The following is a 25990-nucleotide window of genomic DNA, read 5'->3' as shown; positions in this document are numbered from 1 at the left end:
TCCCATGAGGACCCATTCCTAGTACAGAGCTCGTCATGTGGTTAGTGCCCAATAAATGTGTTGAGCAGATGAATGAGCACATGATAGGAAAATGAATGAATGAATGAGGTGCACAATGCAATGTTGAAGTTGGTGGGAATTAACTAGGAAACAAGGTGTGAGAAAACATTAACTAGTAAGGCAGTTTGTCTAGATGAATTCTCACCAGCACGTTTTCTTGACTGGTTCCCTCTCAAAAGCTGAGGAGCTGCCTCTTTGGCAAATCTGCCTGAAACTCACAGAGCAAGCAGTGGCGGGAAGGGCAGTACGCAAGGACCCAGGGGACTGGGAGTAAAAGGAACCCTGGCCCAGAGGCACCTGCTCTCTCAAACTCTGTGGTCTTTCTTCCCCCCACCCTGGTGAGGACCCATTTGAAGGCCCTGGTGGCACTCGAACAGCTGCCCTGGGCAGCAGACTCAGTTCTCCCGGATGTTCAGAAACCCCTCCTGCTGCCCCCTTCCAAAGCTCCCTGGAAGTCTGAGATGCTCTGCAGTGAGGTGCACTCGGCGCCACTGTCAACAGGCTCACAAACTCCTGTATTGAAAAATGATGCACAGGAGGGACCAGGGTACAGCAGATGGGAGCTTGTTTGCAAAGCTAAGTGTCTGTGATGGGTTGCCCCTCCCCTCCCTGCCGCCTTGACGTGGAATCACCAACTCTGTGTGCTGAGCTGGTGGAATAGCCTTGACTCTGAGGGAGTATGAACATTTTTTATGCTTAGCCATTCCAGCCGTAAAGATTTTTATCCTATTACTACTAAGTGACGAGTACAAGGAGAGAAATGATGATGATCTTTGGCAGTCATTCCAACTGAGTAAATATGAGGAAGGAGAAATGCGAGCTGAGACTGGGCTGCTGACCCTTTATTCCCTAGGATGAGAGGAGCAAAGGAAGAAAGTCCTCCTGGTGAGATGTGTCGAAGTGTGGAATTTTCCCTGTAGGCAAGTGATAGGCATCCCACTGTCTGAACCATTTAGCATGGCACTGGGCACTGGACGAAGGCCAGGAGAACGATCTTACTGGGCCAGGAGGAGGTGACCTAATGTGACTTTCCAGCTCTAACTCCTTCTAGCCCACAGCTCCTGGGCTCAGTCCACCTTGCTACCTGCTCCCCTGCAATCAAAGCAACCCCGTAATAAGTGTTGTGGGTGACAGTGAAAACATGCATTTGTTTCCTTGAAATATTTCCTCCCTTCTAGAGAGGTGTGCCCCCATTTAAGGGCCTCTCGACTGCCAGATGTTCTATGTGCTCCTTGGGTGATGGCGGATCCAGCTGCTGTCACCAGGATGGGGGGACAGGACAATCGGAAAACAAACACTATTTGTTGAGCCAGTCGATGATTTATAGACAGCAGAACCCCTGTGTTCCCGCTCACTCCAGTGGGAGTCCAGTTCTCAGACTCACTCCAGCTAGTTGCTGCCTCTTCCTTACATTTTAAGTTGTTTATGGCATACCACCCTCTCTCCCTGATATAGGTGGCCCTGATTTATCACCCTTGTGATCCACAGGACCTAGGCAGTGTCCTAGAAGTTAAAGCTTTCATCAGTGTTAACAGAATTGTGGGCCTTAGAGGGGAAGTTGAGGGTTCGGATGCCCTGATTACAGGTGTGGTTGCTTTGTTCACACTGAGGCAGGGTGGGAGAGCAGAGTGCACGCACGTGTACCTATCTGGGCGGGGAAGACCGAAGGCAGGAGGGTGAGTGGATCTCCAGTTGGGTGGTGAATGGCTCTATAGTTGCTTGGCGACTTACAGAATGATAAAGCTTCAAGTCCAACTGCAGATGAGAAATCAAAGCCAAGAGAGGAGCAGGGGTGTGTGGAAGGCCGTGGCTGGTTACCTCATCCCCACTCCTCTCCCAGGACCTGAACTGGGAAGAGGAGGATACCCAGCCACAGCAAACACATGTTGAAAGGCCAGTAGCACCAGGTTTCAATCTCGAGATTGTGAAAATGTCAAATATTATGGAATGGGTGGGGATTGAGGGGAAGTTATTAACCTCAAAGGGTGAATGAATAGGGGATCCATTGGAAACTGTGTACACTCACTTTCCAAACAATTCTGGGTATGGGCATCACTCACTGCTCACCCCCTCGACCTCATAAACCCTGGGAAAGTAGAGTTTGAAGCCTGTGCCAGTCTTATCTTCTCCAGTCTTCTCCTCAGTTACACCATGCATGCTCCAGGCAAACTGGCTGCCTCCAAAATACCATGGGCTCCATGGGGCAAAGGCTCCAGAGAAAAATGGCAACTCTGCCCTATTCCATACAAAACAAATTGAGCCCTTGGCCTCTCTGGGGCTTCTTCTATCACATGGCACCACGCCGTGACTTGCTTGTCAGGGGTGTTTCACACTGCCATCGCACCAGGCTTTTCAATCAGCATAGCATCCTGCTGGGTGACAACTTCCACAGCCTTCCTCCTTCTCCCTGTCCTCACCCCACCTGCGGCATCTTTGGATTCCTAGGCAGTTCCCCCCAGTATCTGCCCTCTCAGCAGCGCTGTTCTAATGCTCGGCTAATTGTCCTCTGTTTCAGGTGCTGTCCACATGCATCCTATAAATCAGAATCCAATTACTGTGGTAAGAAAATTGGAAGTAAATTTAATAAGCTCGGACCCCTCCCACAGGCTGTGTCTTCACTCTTCTCTTTTCAATGAGAACTCTTTAAGGGAAAAAGCCTTTTTCCTTTAACTGAGTCTGTTCAGATCCCTCATCTGAAAGCCCTGAGGAGATGGAAGGAAGACAGAAGAGGCTTCTTCTAGCTCCCCTTCTCCTCTTTGCACATCAGGCAGATGGGAGGGAGTAGTCAAGTGTCTTTCCAGTTTTACTCTCCCTTCCATTGGTTCGACAACATTTATTGAATTCCTATCACACACCAGGCACATTGTAGTAGATGTTATCAAAGACTACTCACCCTAGAGGGCAACTGGTGTCATTAACTAGTAGAGCCTTAGCTGCAAGGCATGATGGAAACACAAAAGTAGACCAGTGGGAGGGAAGCCTGTATCGGTGGGGTTGGATCCCACAAAGGAGCCAGGAGTCCAGTGTGGGCCAATGCCCACTGGCCCAGGAGTGCCCCACAGTAGGATGAAATCCAGGAGGATGACTACATATAGATTCTGTGCTTGAAGAAATTGGGAGGAGGGGGAGGAGCCAGAAGGAACCAGAGAGTGAAAGGTCTGCACAGGGCCTGAGAGAGAAGTCCTGTCCCTGGTGGAGGGAGAGTGCTATAGTGTGCAGGCAGGCGGGTGGCCTTATTCCAGGGCCTTACATTCTACTCGAACCCTGAGTCTTTCAGCTGGACCAACCAGCCCATGGACTTCATCTGGTTTACAAAAGCAAATGCAAGTATAAGCTGATGCCCCATGGTTTTCAAACTCCAGCGCACATCAGAATCACCTGCAGTGCTTGTCAGGATGCAGGCTGCTAGTTTGCACCCCCAGGGTTTCTGAGTCCGTGGTTCTGGGGTAAAGCTTACGAATTTGCATTTCTAACAAGTTCCCAAATGATGCCAGTCGCTGTTGGGCTGCTAGTTTGTGGAACCAAAACCTGGAGAACTGTTGTTCTAAGCCCTTCCTATTCAAAGTGGGATCCATGAGCGGAAGGCATCAATCAGCGTCACCCGGAGCTTGTGAAATGCAGAAGCTCAGGCCCTGCCCCAGACCTGCTGCCTGAGAGGTGAATAAGACCCTCTCACGATCTGTTGGCTTGCCTGTTTAAGTCTGAGAAACACTGAGCTGGCGCAGTGGCTCTTAAGCCTGACTGCTCATTAGAACCACCTGCAGAGCTTAGACAAAAGAGACTTCAGCTGGCTGGAGTTTGGGGGTCATCATTTTTAAAAAGCTCCCCATGTGTTCTTCAATGAGGTCTCGACTGAGAACTGCTGAGGTTCATACTCATGCCTACACTCCACACCCACAAGTACGGGTTTGACTCCCAGGCTCCCATTTCTCTAGCATTGAACTTAATCTTGAAACCTTCCTCTGTCCCTCCCTGCTCCACCACCACTCCCGACAACTTAGCCATCTTCCTAGTGCCCCTTCCCGATACCTGGGGTTAGGTTGCATCTCTTTGCCCAAGCGTCTTCACTTTTCTCAGGAGGGCCCTTGCCTTCCATTTCTGGCCCTTCAGTGTCAGCCTGCTCATGTTATTACCCTGTACTTTACATATAATTGACTTGACTCTTACAAAAAGTCACATTAGGTGGGTATCATTATTCTTTTTTTTTATCCCATTTGTTAAAAAAGGAAATTGCAGTCCGGAGCAGCCAGGCGATGTGAGGTCCCTCCACTGTGTCTGCGGCGTGGGCAGGATGGGAAACAGGGTGACCTGACCCCAGAGGCTGCACCTTAACCCCTGGGCTGTGTGTACTGCCTCCTGCCTGATTCTGCCTTTCAGGGAGGGTATGGCTTTGTCCCGTTGCTGATAACACATGTTTACATTTCATTCTTGAGAACTCAGGTAACAAGTGGGGCTGGCTTTGCAGCCGTGGTTCTCATTGCAATTTTGTCCCCAGGAGACATTTGGCCATGTCTGGAGACATTTTTGGTTTTGACAACTTGGGGGTGCTATGGCTTCTAGTGGGTAGAGGCCAGAGATGCTGCTAAACATCCTACAATGCACAGTACTACCCCACGAAAAAAAATTATCCAACCCAGAAGGTCAGTCTCTGCTGAGAATCCCTAGTCATAGGGGTGTGTGGGTCACCAGCAGCCACAGCTGGTCAGAACCTGGGCAGGCAGGGCCGGGAAGGGCTGCAGGGCTCTGTCAGGCCAAGCCGGCAGGCCCCATGCGTCACAACAGGAGGAAGCCAGTGCACAGTGGGGGCTGGACTCACAGAAGGATTCAGGGACTCAGCTGGTGACTTCAACTTCATGGACACAGGGTTGGAAGGGGGAGCCCCTATAGACTGAAGGTCACCCCACATGGGGCCCATCTGAGGGAAGAACACCAGGCTTTGGTGGCAGTCTCTGGAATGCCTGACACCACAAGAACGATGTGGGCACAGGGTCAGCCCTCTACCACACTCAGCCTGGAGATGGCTGATCCAGTTGCTGGTTTCTTGTGCTAGCCTGGGCCTTTGCACACAGTAGGTAGGCAATGCCTTGACTGCCTGGTGTGCTTGTCTTCATTCCTAATCCCTTGTCCCCTCTCCTTCCTGCTCTTTCAGATTAGGATCCATAAATGTGAAATGCTCTGAGTAACACAATCCCAGCCCCTCCCTCCCGGCCCGGGGCAAGGTTAGTGCCCTGAGGCAGACACATGCCGGGTATACATTTCCTTTTTGTCTTCCTAAAGGGCATCTGGATTTCCTGTAGAATCTCTCTTCCCCTCTTGCTGCAATCCCAGCAGATCACACTTACTGAACAGATGGAACTCACCGGGTTAGTTGCAGAGCCCAGGATTGGACAAGGGGAACTTGGATCTTTGGGGACATCCAGCCTTTATGAAATTCTTTCATAGAGTAGCGCGAATGCAGAATTCATCCTGCACAGGGTATCCCTGCAAACCTGCATGCTCAGTGAGATCCCGAAGCCCCCCTGCTGCGGGGAGAGCATTCAGGGACGTGCCCCTCCCCCACAGCTCTCACCCAAACGCACAGCTCCTTTCCTGGCCGGGAGGCATCTCTTTGTCCCTCTGGAGGGCTTGGCACCTTGGACTCAGGACAAGAAAAGAGCCGCCAGACTGAGACCTAGTGGGACTTCTCAGTATTCTGTCTCCTCTCTCCTATGTGTAACCACTGTTCAGGGAAATAAAATAGCCTAATATTTAAATAAAATTCTAACAGATGCCAAGGACCAGGATCAGTGCTGGGGGATTTCCCTAGGAATGATACAAGACTGACTCCAGGAAGCTTTCAGGCCAGCAGCAGGATGTGTTCTAGGTATGGCCCATCCCCTGGGTCTTGGGTTGTGACTTCTAGTCCCTGCTGCTGGTGAAAGGGGCCTCCCACCCTCTCCACTGGGTGGCTCACAGCAATGAGCAGCACAGACAGTGTGAATTACCACATCGTAAACCCTCTAGCAACCAACTGGCAACAAATGGTTTGCCCGCCCCGGCACTGGGCACTGGGCACTGCACAAATCAAGTGTCATGGCTACAGGGAGGGGCGGAGGAGAGTAGCGGAGAAGGAGGATTACCTCAGGTGGCGAGTGTCCGGGATGGCCCGGTTGCTGGCGATGCGCTCGCTCTCGCGCTGGTTGAAAGCATATAGCTTATAGGGATCGTCACCCACGCGCCACTTTTTGGCATTCAGGTACCGCCGCTCATCAAACTGGTCCCACAGGTCATCCCAGTCAGCATCCAAAATCTGTGTGACAGGAACAGGAAGTCTGTAAGAATGGCTCCCGGCCTCCTACCAGCCCCTCCAACCACAGGGACCAGGCTTGTTCCGGTAAGTTTAGCTCGAAGATGGACCAGAGGTAGGACGTCAATAAAACCATCAGCAACCAAAATAAACAGAATGACCGTAATGGCGACTACCGTTTACTGAGCACTATATACCAGGCGCATGCTGGGACTGTTACTCATGGGATGTCCTGTACTTCTGATAGTGGTTCTGTAAGATGGATATCGCTCACATTCCCATTATACAGGTAAAGAAACAGCCTCACCTGGCTAAGTACCTTGTTCAACATTTCACAATCAGGGAGTCAGGATTTTAGTATCCTGACTCCAGTATTATCCAGTATCCAGTATCCAAATTATCCAGTATCCAGGATAATTTGAGGACACATGACTGAAATTGCCAGCACAGCAGCTGGCACATAGTAGGTATACAACGACTGTCATCCCATAGGAAGGCAGTGACAGGACGTGGGTGATCCATCTAAGATGCTGTGCTACCACTGGACGGATACCCTATGTGTTCCTGTCCTCCTCCAACCCTGGAATCTGCAATTATTTGTATAAAGCATCAGTGGGGGAGCAAGTCATAACCCTCACCATACGGGGAGACGGCACTTATAAAGTATTAGGTGGTTTCCTTACTCATGAGCTCCTTTCACCCTCCCCGAAACCCTGTGCACTGAGTCAGGAATGAAGGTTTCACAAAGGTGACTGGCTTGTCTGAGGCCGCCCAATGGACAGAGGCAGAGCCTAAAGCAGAACTCGTTCTCCTGCGCCCTCCATGCATTCGCACAGCGATGGGGGAGGGAGGGTTTACACAGGGAGGGGGGCCTCCCTCCAGAGCCCAAGCTGCCTCCTCTGCCCCACCCCCACCAGCTCCACAGCCAACAGAGCCCTTCCGAAAAGCCAGTGAGGAGGGTGGGCCTCAGGGCCTCAGCCGCAGTATGCTTCCCTGGGCGACCACTGCACAGTGGATGCTAGCACTGTCACCGGGTCATCCAACCAAGCTCAGACCTTTCAGGTGCATCAGAGCCAAAAGAATGTTGCGCCTCTGGAAAGAATGTATTGACCAGGGTCTGACACAGGATGGGGGGCTGGGGCCCTGAGGCTGGCATCCTCACCAAGGATGAGATGCTCACTCGTGTTACTGAGCCTAGTTGCTGTGCAAGTACCCAAAGCTGCCCGGCTCCACCTGCCCCATCACTGAGCAGGACACCCTTCTCCACCTGGGGAGCCTGACAGGAAGGCACGCACACAGACAGCAGTGCAGACGCTCCGCCCACACAAGGCAGGTGAGGGCCGCTTGCCAGTGTGCACATACCTCGGGCACCCCTCCATCTTATCCGATAATTGATCTCTCTTTCTCTCTCGTTATCTCCTTTTGAAACAGCCTTCTCCTGCTAATAGCACAAAATGAAGCTTTAGAAACCAGTGATTGTCATCCAATAATTGATTTTATTAATGTCCTGTGATACTATTGCTACTCAGGGGGAACTTGGTCGGGGGGAGGGGTGTGTGCAAAACTCTGGAGCCCATGCTGTGCAATGTCACAGCCTGACAGCTGTCACCTGTCTTTAGAACGTCACCATGCAGTGAACTGACCTCGCATCTTCCAGGGAAGGAGCACGGGGTCCTGCACCGTCTCCTGCTGGCTCATTTCCAGTTTAATTCATTGCATTTTTGTAAATAAGCTGTGAGCCCCACCGTGCTCTGTGCTACGAAGGGAGGTGCAGAGAGGGGAGGCCTCTGCCCTCGACGGGGAGGGGGTTGCCATGTGGCACAGAGACATGCATGAGGACACCTCTCACACTTCTAACAGAGGCAAGAGGGAAATGGGAAGGGCTTCCTGGAAGAAGTGTCAAATGAGTTAGAGGATGAAGTCTGAGCAGGAGTTTTACTTCACTTAAGGGGAGATGGGAGGGCAAATACGTGTGTCGTGAAAATCCAGATAAAAGGCAGGGAGGCTTAGGGGGGGAAACCTGTTCAGGGAATGGCTAGCTCAGGGATGGGGAGGCCAGAGTGGGATCACAAAGAGGCGTGAGTGAAAGAAAACTCTGGAACGCAGCTGGGCCTGTAGGAAGCAGCTCAGGAGGAAAATGTCTCTGGCCACATATGTAGGATAGAGTTGGGGGAGGGGAGCTATGGCAGGACACCAGCTGGGAGGTGACCTTAGTCAACTAGCCTGGTGGGAAGGGCAGCCTGAACTGGGGCCCTGCTGGAGCCCAGATGGATGGTTCCAGCATCAGTAGGAGAAACAGGTGGAGAGGCAGGCACCCGTGGAGGGGGCAGGTAGCCAACCTCTTGGCCTCATCCCCTACTCTCTGTTCCCACTAGACCAGGCCCAGTGCCAAGAGGGCATGAGGCTGGGTGATCTGCTCAGCCTGGCATTCACCATCCTAGGAGCCGTTAAGCCTCCTTGACAGATCTGTCTCCTTGGAGATGGTGCCATGAGAACTCAGTGGCATTCTGGCCCCTAGAGAGCCTGGACCCAGAGCAGCAGCCAGGCTGGTGAAAGCAGTCACCTGAACAGTCAAGACTAGGCCACAAGGCTGTCCTTAGAGGGGACTGCTCCCTCAGATGGTCACACTACAGAGGTGGCCCACACGTTTCTCCTCTGAGATCCATGGTGGGAAGCAGGGGGCTGCTCTGCAACTGGGAGCTTGGCTTTCCTATCACGATATCTGGACATCCTAAATAATGGTGAACCTGTGTTTAAAATGATAGCACTACCATAGGAATAGCAATTTCTGGTTTACAATGCAGCGTGTGCAACTGTCACAGAATCTGCACACAACCTCATTTGCACAGGGAGGGATCAGCTTACCGAGGTTCAGTGGCTTTAATAGCTAGGAAGTGACAGGACAGTTGATCGAATTCTCCCCGGAGCCTCCCAAGGCCACGGTCTGCTCTGTCTTCTCATAGACAGTAACAAGGGGCGTCTCCACCGCCGAGGGTGAGTGGGCAGACAACAACCCATCATGAGGAGTGGAGTGCGGCATACCCACAGGAAGGGCCAGCCACTCTTTTCTTCCTTGCCCACAGAACAGGCCAGCTGTGGGCTTCTCAGGATTTCTGAAAGGTCACTGACTCCCCCAGATACTTCTAGTACTAATGTGGGGGTGGCTTCCAACCTCTACAATTTAAGTCCCATGTCCAGATCTGGGGGTCCAGAGTGCAATATGCTGCACCCACTTGCTTTCTGGATCACATGACCATCCAGGAGACCAACTGAACAGACATGTGCACCTTCACAAACCTCCACAGGACAAGAAGTGATATTCCTCTTGGAAACAAGAACACGCACCTAGGCGCCTCCAGAGGGCCCCACCCCAGGGCTGAGCCTGCTCCTGGGTGGTCCTCACTACCATTCATGCCCGCCAAGCAAGTCCCCACTTAACTTTAAAATCAGAATTTATTCAATCTAGAGTCAAATGATCAGTACGATGCCACACACAGATAACAATCTTTTAAACAGGAACCATCTGGTTAAATCAGCCAAACCCCTGGCCAAGACCTTGCTGAAATAATTTGGCACCTAAAGCAAAAGCTCAAAAGCACATCTGTTAAGTTGCTTCATTCTTTCCTCCCACCATGCTTCCACGAGAAATCTTGAACTCCCTTGCCTGCATCCCTTCCCGGCCTGCTTCCTCTCTCTCTGGCTTCAAGCTGGTATGTGGCTCAGGAATCACGGGTGGAAGACTTTTCCCTTCTGCTCAGTTTTGTAGCTGCCTCTACTTTCCACTATTTCCACTCTCTCCTCCTTTCCCCAGTTCGATTCTCCAAGTTCTCTCTTATTGTCCTATTTCTCTCCTTTTTCACCTTTAAAATGAGAACATCTCTATCTCTTCATAAGGCTTCTCTCCAACTCCGAACTGTGCATATCTGGAATAAAACTTCTCAAACTTGCCCAATAATATAGTAAAACAATTCATACCTTGGGGGTACCTATCATGTGTCATAAATATTTACATTTAATCCCCACAATGATAGATATCAACAGCACCCTCCCCATTTTATAAATGGGGAAACCGAGGCAGAGAGATGGAGTGACTTACCCAGTGAGCCAGAGCGAGGATGTAAACCCAGGGACCCTGGCTCGTGCCCCCAGGCTCTCAACTGTGAGGTGGCACTGCCGCATCGCAACCTCACTGTTGTTCCCTTGGGGCGTCTGCAAAGACTGTGTGTTTCTGTCATTTTTCTAAGTCAAGTTCTCTCTTGCTCAGGGACCTTTGTCCCCCAAAGGCTGCCTGTCCCCCTTTCCCCATCACCCCACCTGCTCCTCACTCTCCTTCTGGGCAGTTTTCCTCCCTGCAGCAGGCTTCCTCCTGACAGCCACAGCGAACAAAGCTGGCGGTCACATTCCTGCAGGAAGGTGGGGATGTGCTAGGCTAATACTCGGGAGAAGGTCATAATTTATAGATGATATAATTCATTTATCCATTCAGTGTTTGAAACCCCAGCATAACATTCCATTGTCCAGTGGGCAGCCATCCTGGGTCCAGCCAGGGACACAGAGGTCCCAAGTAGCCCACTCCAAGCTGCAAAGGACTGCAGCTTCTAGAAGTTTCCTTCTAATATTGAACCAGAACCTGTCTCCTAGTAATCTCTCCTTCTGGGTCCCAGTTTTATCCCCTAAACTGTTTGATACAAGTCTAATCTCTCTCATATCTTTCGAATAGTTAGTGGTAACTATTGTGTCTCCTGTGCCTTCTACCCTCTTGTACCACCAGCTAAGACTGACAGCTCGGAATAAATGACACAGGCGAGTGCCAAACATATATTAAGGGTGGAGGAGAACAAGACCAACTGAAGGCAGGTGGGGTTCATGAAGAAATTCAAACACCCTGGAAAGCCTGTGTACAAGTGGTGTGACCAGGGAGACCATGCTCACGATGGAGTCTGACCTGCACGTCCAGGTTTCCGAGACGGAAACTGTTGTGTGGAAATGCTGCGTCTGTGCTAACATCAGCCAAGTGGGTGCACAAAATTCATTGGACATGCAACAGAAAATTGTCTTCCCAATTTCCAAATGAGGAAACTGAGGCACAAGAGGATACATGACTTGCCAAAGGTCACCCAACTGAGAAGTGTCTGTCCCAAAGCCCCCAGACCCAGTCGCCAAGCCAGCTGTGCGGTCCTGGGGTTCTCGCCCACGGGTGCCCACAGCCTCTGGCTTCCCCAAACTGCTCCCAGCATCCCTGCTTTGCGCCCACTGGGGCTTCTGCATCTAGCACAGACCAGATACTCCGGGAACTCACGCTAAACTACAACTAGATTCCACATTAATGACAACACACCTGCCTTTAAATACATGTCTGGGTTTTCTAGCAGGAAAATCTTCAATGTGAGAGAAGTGATAAAACCAGGGAAAAATACAGGGCGCTGAAATCCGGGCTGTGATAATGGAACCATGAGTAAAGACACGTGAGGCTGCCCTGAGGGGAAAGGCCCCACCAGGTGGGAAGACCGAACCCCAGTTTTCCGTAAGGAAGGCCAGGAAGGGGGATGAAAGGGTCCCAGATCAAAAAGATGGAATCACCATAAAAAGTGGTCAGACACAAAGGAAATGAGTCACCGTAAGAGAGAGTCAGTAGAAACTAGAGACAATAGACCGGCACAGATAGCTCCCGTTTTTATTACAAAATCTTTTATGACAAAATCATAAGCATGCAATTCTGTACCATAACAATACCACACCCAAGCACACCATATGACATTTTAGGTGAAATGTTCAAATTAAAACTATAAATTATTACACCCGTATTATTACCCTCCCTACCAACCACACTCAAGCAGGTGTTACTTCTCCCAGACCTGGTATTTTGATCTTCTAAGGACTTCAGATACAGGAAATATAGATATAAAATAAAGCAAAACTGTAGATAAAATGGTTAAAATATGTAATAGAAAATTAGCAAAGAACAAAGGTTCTTTGAGAAAGAACCAGCGTAACTTAGAAACAAAGAGTCTAATCATGACGGAAAGTCCATACCAAACGGGCTGAAGGGAAATGCGTGTAACCTACAAAGAATTTCAGCAGAGTATCTCATTTGTGTTACTCCTGTGAAGAAGGCAGGCCAGTTACATTGTTCCCATTTCACAGGTGTGAAAACTGAGGCTCAGGGAAGCCAAGGAGCTTGCTTGAAACCAGATAGATAGTGAGTTTGCTACTGAGACACTAACCCAGGACTTTTCCCTTCAAAGCCGGTGTTCCTTCCACATCACCAGATGGTTCACTCATCCACAGGGCCAGTTTTTCCCCACACTGGGCAGTCACAAGAACGTAGAAGTATCTGCTATCTCCTATTCTGTTCTATTGTTGACCTAACTGGGCAGAGACTTTGTTTTTCCCCAGGAGAGGTCAATGGTTACGAAGAGTACCACATAACCCCTGCTCTGTAAACCCTCCCTAGAGCGAGTGGTCTGGGAAAAGAATGATAACAGAGACCCCCGGCGCGCGAGGCAAACTCAAACAAATAACGAGGGGCAAGCCAGCCCCTCACTCACCTGCCTTCACAACAAAGAGCTGAAAAATCCTTTTCCCCTCATCTGGGGATAGCACATCAATTATGGATTATTAGATAAGATCTTCATTTTAATATTTTCACCATGTATTAGCACCTCTTCATCTCACTGCAATTCTGTCTTGGGAGTTATTTAACTGATGTGCAGAAATCTAAATTTAATTTATTATGATCTAACTCACTTTGGAAGCCAAATTACCCAGCACTGGAGAAGGATCAAGTCAATATCCCACTTGGCTTTCTATTTATCTTCTGCCGGGTTTTCTCTCCTTCTCTTTAGCATTCATTTTATCTCGGGTGCTACTAATAAATTTAAATTTTCCTCAGAATTAGGCAATTGCTTCTTCAACGCTGTAGTTTAATGGTTAGTATTAATTACATGAGAGTCACCCCTCAAAGAGTTTGATAGATGAAATGGACATAGAACAGAGGGAAGGGCTATTTCTCAGACCCAATGAGGTGGCATGTAATCAGCAGGGCTGAGTTTCCTCTTCTATGCCACCTTCTTCTGTGCCTTTTCCCCACTCCCCTTCTCACCCCCCGCCCTCCCTCAAAAGCCAGGTGCCTAGAAAACGGGCCCGCTGGGAGCGGCTCGCTGTGGCCGCTCCGAGGCCCCGGAGGGTCTGACCGCCCGGACGCCGGGTGTAGAGCCGCTAGGGCGCTGGCTTCTTTCTCCACCTGGTGTCAGCCGCTGCCACCACGAGTCACCACCGCCGGACTCTCCCCTCCCCACCCCATCCCTGATACACACGCTCGCCACCCGTATCCCAACTGCACACCCCATGTGCATACACAGCTTTGGGCGGTGCTTCAAGCTTTCTGGGAGAAGAAAAGTCCTGGCAACTATTAATTGCCTGAAAACTCCAACCACATAATATAATGTGATTAACGGAATGGACAGAAGCCCAGCTTTTGTTTCTGGAATAGAAATAAAGAAACTCACACCATTTGGACCCTGTGTAGAGATTAATTTGCTTACTAATTAGCATGAGAGGGAGGTGCCAGAGAAGTGTAAGTCAGCATGCCTGGGCAAGATGGCCGGCTCCCTGCACGTACCGGGGTGCGTGAGCACTGATGCTGATGTGCCTGCTCCCTTCCGACCCAAAGCCCTATAAATTCCACCACCAAAGGATAACCCAGAGCCCCTTGACAGAGACAGGCACCTCCAGTCGCTGTGTCTTGCTTGAGGAGCACCTCCCCGTTGCTGGGGGGCAGGAGGACTGAGAGAGAGTGGGCCTCACCCCCCATTTATTTCTACACCCTCTCCTCTGTGTTCAGAGACTAGAGCTGATCACCGGGCCATGAGAAGCCTCTGTGCCTTCCAGCTCTGGAGCCCAGAGAACAGGAAAGCAAGGAGGGCGGGAGCCAGATACCCACATGGGGCTCAGGAGGAAGAGGGTTTGGTGGACTGCACAGGGGCCGGGGAGGGTGGGTTTGTTGACACTGGAGGACAGCATGCACTGACAGACAGAACCTGTGCCTGGAAGAGACCAAAGAGAGGACTTGGACTTGGGAAGAGAAGCACCAGAAGTGGGAACAGGAAGGGAGGTGCCCAGCTGGACAGCGCTGAACGCTGAAACACGCTGTCCATGGTGTGAACAGTTGAGCTGTCTTGGGTGCAGGGTCCCCTCATCGGACTGAGGGCAGGTCTGCAAGGGTGGTGCTGTGGTACCTCCCAGAGCAGGGGTGCAAGAGAAAGAGAGGCCAACTCCTCCTGGGGTGGCCCCACGATGTGGCCAGAGTGGCCTCGAGCAGGGCAGACACGGGACCTCATGGTAGAGGCTCACCCCACTGGAAGCCACTTCTAGAAAAAGAAAACACTAAAAACAAGATTTTGATTTCTCAGTGACAGGAGCAGCTCCTCTACAAGTCAGTCTCTTCTCTCCTCTTTTGCCCGGGTAGGCCCAGGGAATGTCTTCAGGCGTCATCAGAAAGCTCTTTAGCCACAGGAGCGGCTGTGGAGGCAAGCAATTTTCAAGGGGCACTACTGAACCCTATCTAGCAGAGTCACAAATGAACCTGCCTTCAGGGTCACTGAGAAGCAAAATGAAAGTGAGTACCTTGTAGGTAACTACCCAGTAATGGCCCAGGCGCACTGTTTAAACCTCCCTTTGGCTGAAAAAACATATGCCTGTGGGCCGACCTGGACCTGCAGGACAGCAAACTGTGAACCCACACAGGAATGGATTAAAAGGAGAAAGATAAAGAGGGAAAAAGGAGGGAAAATGAAACCAAAGGAAAAGTGCTCATCCTGTGTGTTATGCTTTTGTGACTTCTTTTCTTCTTCAAAGGGTCCCCTTGTACATTTTAAGCCAATTTCACCTGGAAGAAATGCAGGACAGCCATGTTTTTGTGTGGGAAGGTGACGATGGGCAGAGAAGGGGAAGTACAACACTAAGATGGTCCTGTGATTCTTCCCCACAGTCCCGTCGATGCTGTAGGGGCCCGGGAGCCTGGAAAGCTGGTCCCGAGCCTGGCTCTGCTCTCCATGCTCTTCCCACCTCTTGTGGTCAGTTTCTTCCTCCATCCTGAGGACAATACTAATCTTCACCCCATGCAATTTTACAGAATGAGATCTCCGAAATGAGATAAGACAGGAAAAATTGCTTGGCAAAACATAATGCACGTGTAACATATTATTATCGTCAACATTGCTTGTGGTCACCATTATTTCTTTTGGGGACTGAATGCTAATGGAGAGAAAATGTAATTTACCGTCAGCCAATTTACATTTAGCTTCTTCTTTCCGGGTGGGATCTCTGACAGTGTCGACGGGCGAGTGGACGCATCACCTACTGTCCAGATGAAAGCCATCAGTCATTATCAACACCAATGTTTCCTGGGACTCGCCAGGGCTTTCGGTCCAGAAGCTCCATCTCAAACATGGGTTTGAGCCCAGGGCCATGCAAACGGTAAGACAGGAAAACTGCTCTACGAAGCATAATACATAAGATTACCAACCAGCTTAGAAGGCTAGAAATGGAGCTTTGTGTAGCCTCTTGGCTAACCCCTCCTTATGCATGTGGAGGTGGGGCCAGCAGCTGTGTTGGGCTATTCAGGGGAGACACCTGGAGGTCTTAGAACTGGGGCCAGAAGCCTGAACCTACTTGAGACCCCAAGTCTCTCATCTGGCCCAGGAGCCTGGACGGCAGCTCTCCCTGCTCAACTGCTGCTCCCTCCCCTCCACTGACATCAGCCCAAGGGGCTTCCGAGGGCTGGAGGGCCTGTGTTGCAGCTGCACTCACCAGGAGTGTGCTCAGCAGGGGCTGCAGCTGGGCCACATCTCCCTCTGAGAGCCACTCTGGGAAAGATGACCAGAAAATGCAGATGGGATGGCTGTGGAAAGCCAAGGGAAAGGACAGATGAGAAAGGGTGATCAGCTCTCACACTGGACACAACTCAGAACAACCACAACTCAGAGTTCTGTAGAGTGTACTCTGTGCCAGGCTCTGACCTGAAGATGTCACTCATTAAGTCCCGAGAACAAATCTGGAGCAGGTGCTGTCATGAACCTTACTTTTTTACTGAAGGGAAAACTGAGGTTTGAGGAGCTGAAGAGACTTGGCCAAGATCACACAATTCGTGAGTGGAGGTGCTGGGGTTAAACCCAGGCAGGTGGGCTCTGTCCCATCCGTAACTGGGATCAGCAACAGCAGAGGGCCACTGGGGCAACAAGACGTCCAAACCCGGCACCCGTGCAGAGAAGGACGAAGGAAGGAGCGGGGAGGGGCACCAGTGGGAAGCTCAGTCCTACACTTTCTGCTAAAGTTAGTCTGGAACCACTTTCCCTAACCCACATGCCCAGAGGTGTTAACCACGATCTGGCTGGACAGAGAGTTTCAGAGTCAAGTGTCCCCTGAGCCCTGTCGTTCATCCCATAAGGTCACATCAGTGAGAAACCTCAAACTCTCAGCTGAGAAAAATCTGTCCCGTCTCCTATGCCTCCGAGGTGTGTGCGAGATCTCCCCCGATGCTGTGCTCAGAGTTTAGCGCATTTTCCACCAGCTCTGTAAATACGGTGACATCCAGCTATCCTCTAGTTCCCTCAAAACTAGGTCAGCTGCTGAATGTGTAGGTGTGGGGTGAGAGTGAATGACTTTGAAATGACTTTATCTCACAGGACTCCATAGGGGCCGCTGGCTGTCATGTCAAAAGCAGGCCCACAGTACCCGCTGTCATACCTGCTGAATCCGGGTGGGGGTGGGGTGCCCGCCTCAGCCAAGCGCAAATTAAGTACTGCGGACGATGCAGCAAGCGATAGTGGGGGTGGGCCGGAAGAAACGCTGGGAGAAACCCTCTGAGCCCGTCCTAAGTACTGACCGTCTTTACAGCACAGCAGGAGACTATCCCAGGGCGTCTTCCATGAACTATAAAAAGGGGATTTCTATGCATTTGCCATGCAAACAAGACCCGTGAGGGCGTTTTCCCTACCTTAGGAACCACCAATAATTGCTCCCCAAATGACGCGCTTGTCAGTGATCATTCTTATTGTTAGAGGCACGTGGGGTGCCGAAGTGACATTACCGATGTCTCCTACACTCTCAGGCAACGTCTTTTCATCCACAGTGGCCTTCTCTGGGCTTCCTCGGAATTAGAGGAGCTCTCACTTTCATCGCAGCCAGGACTGTAAGGGAATCCAGATTTGCAATTCAGATACTTCGGGAAGAGGTTAATCAGTTCACCGGAGCTGTTTTGCTTTGTGTTTTACTTCCAGAGGCTCACTCACTGCAAGATTCCTTTAAATACTCCACCTCCTTAGTGCAGCGATTTTCAGCCTTTTTTCATCTCACGGTACACGTAAGCTAATTTACTAAAATTCTGCAGCACACCAAAAAATACATTTTTTGCCCATCTGACAAAATAATAGGTATAATTTTGATTCATTCACACCGGATGGCTACTGTTGTGATGGCTGTTGTCATTTTTTTATTAGACAATCTAAGGGAAAAGAGGTCAGTGCTGCTGACTAAATAGTCAGGTACTGCATGTTTTACAAATTCTTACGGCACACTGGTTGAAAATCGCTGCCTTAGTGCATCAAAATTCGATTGTGATGACAAAGAAAATTTAGCGCCTGCACTTTTCCAGAGCACTGTGCTGGGAAATGAGGGGAAAACTATCAAAAGCCGTATTGCCCCGGGGGTCTCTGTGTACCTACATTCTCACCCTCTACTCATGGCCATGGGGATCCCAAGCTCTCTGTCCCACAGCCCCTGGGCAGGATGCCATGACCGCTGTGTCTCAGGTTCAATCTCTTCCCAAAAGGAGGGAGTCAAAGCCAATGGACTGAATCCACCCCTCCGATTTTTCAACACCATCCACTTTCTTCAATTTCCCATGGACCAGACTCTCTCTGAGGGCTGCCCATCACCAGGGCCTTAGGTCTGCTTGGCTGTGGCCTTCGCTCACCTCATTCACCAAGTGCTCAGTGCTGGGCTCCCCTGGCCTGCACGTCTTTGGCCCCATCAAGAAACCTTTCCCAACGCATTAAAAATTGAGGTTTTCCAGGCGGCACAGACGGCCGTACCTTCTGGTCTGTCTCTGAAGTGAGACCGGGGGGAAAAAGGAGCCGAGTGGGGGTGGTGGGAGTGCATGATGTGTAGAGAAAGTAGGTCATTAGTGGTAAAGACTACGATTTTCAAGTGATTGTTAATGCTTTATTTATATGGATTTCTCCAAATGTGACATTTTAATGGCATCATAATTGTGTGATTACAGTGCAGGCAACACTGCTCAGGGAGGAAAGACGGCAGGGACTCTGGCGACCTGCTGGGAAAGGCGGCTCCCTGCACAGGCAGCCAAGGGGACCGCCTCGGTCCTGGTCAGGCCAGGATGCCCGACAAGCAGGAGATGGGGCTCCCAGAGGGCCCTCTGCCAGACTGGAGCCAACAGTGTCCAGGAAACTTGCACTGAGTCTAGCTCTTGGATAAAACCAATGCCCAGGCTGCAGGCAGAGAGATGAGGGAAGTTACCGCCCACCTTGGAAACCCACCAGTAACAGCTGCACCGGTCATACATGTCTTCATTCACTTGATGCCTCCATTCATTCATTATTAATTCATTATTCCTGAGTTCTTTCTGTAATCTGAGGGGAAAGGCCATCCTCAGAAATAAGAAAAATTCTGAAGGAGAGAGGGGCAAGGAAAAGGTTCCCACATCGATGGGAACCACTTACTGGCTGCCCAGCACTGAGCTATGGTTTGGCGTACTCATCAACCTCTGAGCAACATCCCACCCCACTGGGGAAGCCCCTTCAGGAGCTCCTGGGTCTTGGCTTCCCCCAGCCCTCTCCTTTGGCCTCCTTCACCCTTTGGCCTTTTTTCCTATCTCTTTGCTGTTCTCTCCTTCTCCCTGGCTTCTAAATGTTGGATTGATCTTGGATTTAACCCTCCTCTCTTCTCATGACATGCTCACCACAGGTGACTTCTTCCATTTCTGTGTCCTGAAAACCTACAGGTGGATAATTCCCAACATCTCCCTCCAGTCCAGGCCTCTTGCCTGCATTCCACATCTACATTAAACATGTGTCTATTTGACTGTCCACTCGGGCATCTCATAAGCCTCTCACCCCAAGTAGGTTCCAGATGGAGCCCTTGGTCTTTCCATCACAATAGTGCCTCCTCCTGTCTTTCCCATGTGAGGACGGCACTGCCATCCATGTGGGCGCTCAGCCAGGAAGCTGAGAATCGTCCTTGACACGCCCTTCTCTCTAACTTGCGTCTTTGCCCCATCACTTGAACTCCCACACACATATCTAACCCATCACCATGTCCTGTCTGTTCTACCCCCAAAACATGTCTCTACCCACCCACCCACTCTCTGCTATGTCTACAACCATGCCCGGCCACCACTGACTCCCTTCTGGATTACAGACCGCAACGGGCCCAGCTCCATACTTCTACTCCTGACCTCAAAAATCCATTTTCCAGAACCACCTTTTTAAAAATGGTGCCTGATCCTCTCCCATTCTGGATCACAAACCCTGCAGTAGCTCCACACTGCACATGGAACACTGTCCTCCCTGCACACGGCATACTGTCCTCGCTGCACACGGAACACCGTCCTCACTGCATGGTAGCCCTCCAGGCCCTGCCTCACCCCACTCTCCTGCCTCGCCCCCTCTCCCTTCCTCTCTGTTCATGACGGTCCAGCCACACTAGCCTCCCTTCAGCTTGTAATACAAGACAAGCCCTTTTCCACTTGTTAGGGGATGAATTGTGTCCCCCCCAAGAGTCATCTGTTGAAGTCTCCAGTAGCTCAGAATGTAACTGTATTTAAAGATAAAGACTTTGAAGAAGTAATTAAGGTTAAATGACTTATATGGGTGAGCCCTAATCCAGGGGTGTCAAACTCATTTTCACCGGGGGCCGTATCAGCCTTGTGGTTGCCTTCAAAGAGCCAAATGTAGAGCTCCTTGCCTCTAGTTAAGGAGCAGTTACATTTATACAGCCCTAAAATTACATTCAGCCCTTTGAACTCTCAAAGAGGTGATTGTTAAAATGAGGCCACCAGGGTGAAGCCCTCTTCCCATATGACTGGTGTCATTATACAAAGAGGTAGAGACCCCAAGGGTGCCCTTGCACAAAGAAAAGGCCACATGAGAACACAGAGAGAAGGTGGCCATCTGCAAGCCACGGAGAGAGGCCTCAGGAGAAACCAACATTGCCAGCACTTTGATCTTGGACTTCAGGCCTCCAGAACCTCAAGAAAATAAATGTCTGTTGTTTAAGCCTCGCAGTCTGTGGTATTCTGTGATGGCAGCCAGCACCCCAATACACCATCTCCAGACTCCATGCCTTCCTGGAATATTCATCTGGTCAACTCCTACTCATCCATCCACTCACAGACAAAGTGTTATCATATCTTTAAAGAAGCCCTCCATGAATCTTTAGGCCGAATCAAGTCCCTCCTTATTCCCCCCTAGAACTTGGTGCATCTCCTTCGTAGCTTTGGCAGTCCCAGCCTAAACTGGATAACTCTGTCTAGTTATACGTTTCCCGTCTGCCTCTAGGGCTTTCTGAGAACAGGCACTTTGTCTGTCTCAGGCACCACTGGTATCCTTGGCACAGTTCCTGGCACATGGTAGATTCTCAAATATTTGCTGAGTAAATGAGTCAGTGGACATTAATGATCTCATTTAATCCTCTTAAAAGCCCCAGGATTGGAACATGACTACGCCCATGTCACATCCAAGGAGAGGTTGGGGGAGAAGAAGGGCAGCCCTCCCGGAGGTAGCGGGATGCGAGTTTACCCAGGACCACCGGCCTACAAAGAACTTGCGATGGCCCCATCCACCAGAGCATATAAGGCAGCGAGCACTGAGCCTGTCAGAGGACACTTCAGGAACGGACAAGGCTTGACATGAGACTTTCGAGATGGACTGGACCAAGACAGGAATCCAGACCAGTGAGAGGTCGGGATGGGGAGAGTGGATGCCCAAACAAGCTGAGGGTGCCATCTCCGTCCTCCAGTCACTGTCTCCATGCCCTAGGGCGAGTGATTCATCCTCTTCCTCTCACCTGAGAGTGACATAGTTGCCTATCCTGTAAAATCACGATACATTCTGTTTTACGAACTAACGAGCTAATATAAGTAAAGCGCTGAGCACTCAATAAAGAGTAGCTGTAAGTCTGTTCGGAAGATGAAGACAACACCGCGTGTCCACAGGGCAGGAGGCGATCTCACAGCGAGGCAGTGAGGAGTCCTTGGAGGACCCAGGAGCTGCCTGGCTTTTAGATCCACCTCTGCCACCACCTTGTGTCCTTGGGTGGCTCCCTTCTGCTCGCTGGGTCTCTGGTTGCTGTCCCCGCCTACGAAATGCAGGGTTAGACAGAGCAGGCATTAACTATTGTGAGAAAACATGGTTCCCTGTTCAATGTGATGGAACCCATGACCCTTTCCCCCAGAGAAATGACCTTACAGAAATAGAAGAGAGTTTCTGCTTACAGTATCAAGGAGCCAGCACCACCCTGGGGCCCCAGGAGGCACCTGGTTGCCATGTTGGGTACAGAGGAGTGGGTGCCTCCCTGAAAAGATGAGCTCACATGGGGAGACCTATCTGGCAGGGAAGAAATCAATGACATCCTTCCTCCCCTCCCAGCTGCCCTTTAAGGCACCAAAGCCGGTTCCCCAGCTCTGCCAGTCTCTGGCCATCCCATATGCTGAGCAAAGCAATAAGGCATGCTATGCAGGGGGACCTTATCATTGGCTCCTGCTCTGTGCTGTCCTGGAAAAAAGACAACAACCGTGAGATATATTATCCAGATGTAGAGTCCCCAGCCCTGGCTGCCATCTGGGTGACCCTCAAAAACATCTCCAGAGGGCCACAAGGAAGTGTCACCAGGAAGAAAAGCTGTGTGTTCTTCAGCTGCTGCACAGAAGTCGAGGGTGTTTTAAGTGGGGCACGAACGAAGAAGAGTGGGGGTATCAGCCTCTTTCAGGAACCTCTATACTCCCTGGTGCCCCCACTCTGAGTGTGAAAGAGATTTCCTTGGCCCCTTGACAGAGCTGACCAACAGGTAGGCTCCAGAGACTTGTGTTTAGGTCTGTACTTAATTTTTCACACTGCCACTGGAGTGAGTTTACACAGGTGGATCCTGCTGACAGAATGGAGGCCAAGTTCCTTACTATGGGCTGCAAGTCCTTCGCTGGACTTCCAGTCTCATCTGGTTCAGGTCCATCCTGGTCCCTGCACACTGGTATCCTTAAACTGCCACCACCAGTACTGGAAGTAAGTTGAGAACATCTGGTCCCTTCAGTCTAAAAGTGTCCCCTCCTCTTATGTCACAGCACTTACTATAATTACCTGTTTATTGGGCCTTCTTCCCTAAATAGCATAGTTAGGGTTTTCTGTCTGAATCCTGGCCTCTCATAGAGAGGCTGGGTGTCTGGAGGAAGACTGCTTGCTCACAGCCTCAGCCCTCCCTCTCACCCCTCACCTGGCCAGGCTCTCGGGCTGCGGAACAGTGGACAGAACCCCTGGCCCTCAGGCTCTGCCTCACGGAGGACAGGAGCGAGTGCAGGCAGGCAGGGAAAGGTGCCAGCACTGACTTGCCCTACTTCAGGGTCAGCAGGCCAGGCAAGATGAGAACAAACTGCAGGGCAGTGATGCAAACGTGTCAGTGGGGCAATAAAGCAAAAACAAACAAAGACATGGAGCACAGGGTAAAAAATATACTAAAAACACCCCCGCACACACACTTAAACTCCCCAGTGGGGAAGAAAACACAAACTAAGGAACAGAAGGAAGTTACCCAAACATGCTTCATGTTACAGAACAACTTAAGAACACAAATTTCATCAAGTAAGAGCTGAAAGATGAGATGATAAAGCAGAGAAATGAAACGAAGGTTTATAAAATTGAGAATCGCAAAACAGTTCTGCAGGACCCAGTAAGTAAACGTGGACACTCCACGGCACAGAGTAGACACGGGAGAAAACCTAACTAGTGACACCAGCTGCAGGGTGCCTGTCCCTGTCGGCCACACAGCGGCGGGTCCTTGGCCGAGTCGCTGTGAAAGGCTCAAGTTATTAAAGCAACTCGAAGAGAGAAAAAACATGTAGAAACGGCAAAGGTGACCCAACATCAGAAAACTGGTGAAGCTGAGGCAGAGACACAGGCGGAACACACAGACAGGTATTCATCGCAGGCAGGGTGGGCAGGGGAGGGGAGGGGAATGGGGGGAAAATGGGAAATTGAACAATCAAATAATTTTTTAAAAAGCTCCAAATCTGCACATCAAGAGGATGCTGTGTCCCATTAAAAAAATGGATACAGAACAATTGACATGAAGACATTCCTGGTTTAGGTACTGAACTTGGAAAATCAAGACAGAAATCATCAAGCATCCAGGCAGAAATATAAGTCACCTCAAAGGAGAAAATGTTTGCTGACCTCAAACCTCCCCACGGCAACGTTCATTGTCAGATGACAGTGAGGAAACAGCCCACCGAGGCTAACTCCAAGTGCGCCCCAGGAGCACCTGAACGGGCGGAGCTGCTGTTCAGATGTGAAAGGGAGAGACTGCTGTTCTCGTTATGGGAGAGCTCAGGGTTGCTGCACGTCTGAGCCCGTTTTGAAGACTCTGCTAGAGAACATCCAGCCAGTGAAGAGATGGTTCATAGCAAAAGCCTAGGAATGGAGTGTACCAACCAGTAGAGAACTGAATCTATTTACTTATGAAATCAACACTACACAGCTATGGGCGTGGCCTGAAAACTTACTCTTTATGTGATCTGGAGTAAGCTACTGAATCTATTTGAGTCTCAGTTCCCTCACCCGTACAATGGGGGGAATCATGTCTCTCTCAGGGTTTAAGGATTAAATGAAAATATCATATGTAAAAAGCTGTGACTTGCTCATAGTAACTGTTTGCTAAGAGGCGACATGGACCAAAGATGAGGACGAAAATGGGAATGAAAGTGAGCATTCCAAGTACTCCCACTCCCTTCCCCCCTCCCCTCCAAAGGAAGGCAAGAGGAGCAACCACCAGTCTGGGTTCTCTCAAGGTCCCTGTGGCCAGTGCTCCAAGTCAGAGCAGGGAAATGCCTGTCCCCCAGAGAGGCACAGGACCCCCAGTTTCCAACCAGGCCAAGAGCAGGCCTCTTTCCAGGACTGGGGTAGCGGAGCTGAAAGACTGAACGGGAAGCCAGACTTCCTCTCAGGAAGGAGCAGAGGGACAGGTGGTGTGGCCCCACCTTGCTGGCCAGAGGGCACCTCCTCCTGACAGCCTGGGGGCATCTCTGTAGAATGAGCCTAGAGGGACTGAGCACCCCTGGGAACACAGCACACAGAGTCAGGAAGCTGAGTTCTAGGCCCAGTTCTGGTGCCTGCCTATCCTTTGCAAGTGCTTGGTGTCGGTTTACTCATCAGTGAAGTGGGAGGGTGGGAGTTCTCTGAGTTCTGTGGGCCTACCCTGAGTGTGGAGTGCTGAGTTCTGAGCTGGTTGCATCCTCCCCATGAAGTCTTTGTGGCCTCAATTAATTCCACAAGCAAACCAAAGGAAACAGGGAGAAAGGCAAAGGAAGCATCAGATGGAAGTGGAAATTAGCAGGGGAGCTGATGAGAAAAGGAAGCAGGAAAGAGCTAAAGCTCTGTGGCCTATGACAGACCAAGTTCAATAGCCTGGAAGGAGTGTCAGCTGCCTGCCAGTGAGGGCTGAAAGTTACATTCCATTCCTGATAGGAGAACTGCAGAAGGAAGTCAACTCCACCTTATAAAAGGGGCCACAAAAGGCATAGAAAGTGCATTCATCTGTCTTAAAACTGGTGGGCTAGGGTTTGAGAAGGAACAGGGTATTCGCATAGTTTCAAAGTACATTCCTCCAAGATTTTTATTAATTCCAAAGGGGGGAAATGTTAATTTCACAATGGAGAAACCTGGCGGGCACCACCTTAGCCACGTGATCAGGGTCAAAACCACAGTAATAAGACATATCGATAACACGTATCCCCTGAAATCACACACTGAAGGGCTCAACGTCACTTCTACAGCAGCATCCTCACCACAAGCCCCTAACCTCAACCTGATCAGGAGAAATCTCAGACGAGCCCAACTGAGAGCCATTCTCCAAAATAACTAGCACTCTTCAAAGTGTCAAGGTCATGAAAGACAGAGACACTGTCACAGATTGGAGAAGACTAAGGAGCTATAACAACTGAATTGGTTCCCAGAAGAGATGAAGGACATTAACGGAAAAAGTGGCAGAGTTTTAAACTGTAGTTTAGTTAACAGTAGGTCTGTAGTTCAGGGTTATGTAGCAAAGTGACATATGTCCCTTGAGGCAGAGAACTCTACACCAGGGCATGGTCCTGGGGAGAGAGAGAAAACACACACACACACACATACACACACACACACACGCATGCACCACTCACCCTGAGATATCAAGTGTAGAAAGAGCATTTTAAAAAAGAAATCTAACATGGAGCGTGAAGCAAGAACTTAGCCAGGACTACTCAAAATGAACTGAAAATCATCAGACCTACCACGTCGCAAGGTTGAGCAGGCCTGGGAATAAGCCATCAGAAAGTGGAACTGGAACATCCAGAACTGGGCTGAGTGCGTCCAGAGAGCACAA

The 25990-nt window shown here is 50.4% G+C and overlaps 1 protein-coding gene across 2 annotated transcripts in view; it reads right to left on the bottom strand.

Moving 5' to 3' along the window:
- The window catches only part of GALNT14 (polypeptide N-acetylgalactosaminyltransferase 14), a 188827-nt gene that overhangs the window by 67223 nt on the left and 95614 nt on the right, over window positions 1-25990 (bottom strand). For both annotated transcript variants that reach the window (XM_024553028.3, XM_071221632.1), the window contains exon 2: window positions 6180-6349. In XM_024553028.3, coding sequence (XP_024408796.2) covers window positions 6180-6349 — 170 coding nt within the window. The remainder of the gene's footprint in view (window positions 1-6179; window positions 6350-25990) is intronic.

This window comes from Desmodus rotundus, chromosome 5 (genome assembly GCF_022682495.2).
Source record: "Desmodus rotundus isolate HL8 chromosome 5, HLdesRot8A.1, whole genome shotgun sequence".
Lineage (NCBI taxonomy): Eukaryota > Metazoa > Chordata > Mammalia > Chiroptera > Phyllostomidae > Desmodus > Desmodus rotundus.
The sequence above is the reverse complement of the archived record's forward strand: the minus strand, read 5'-3'. Positions and strand labels throughout refer to the sequence as shown.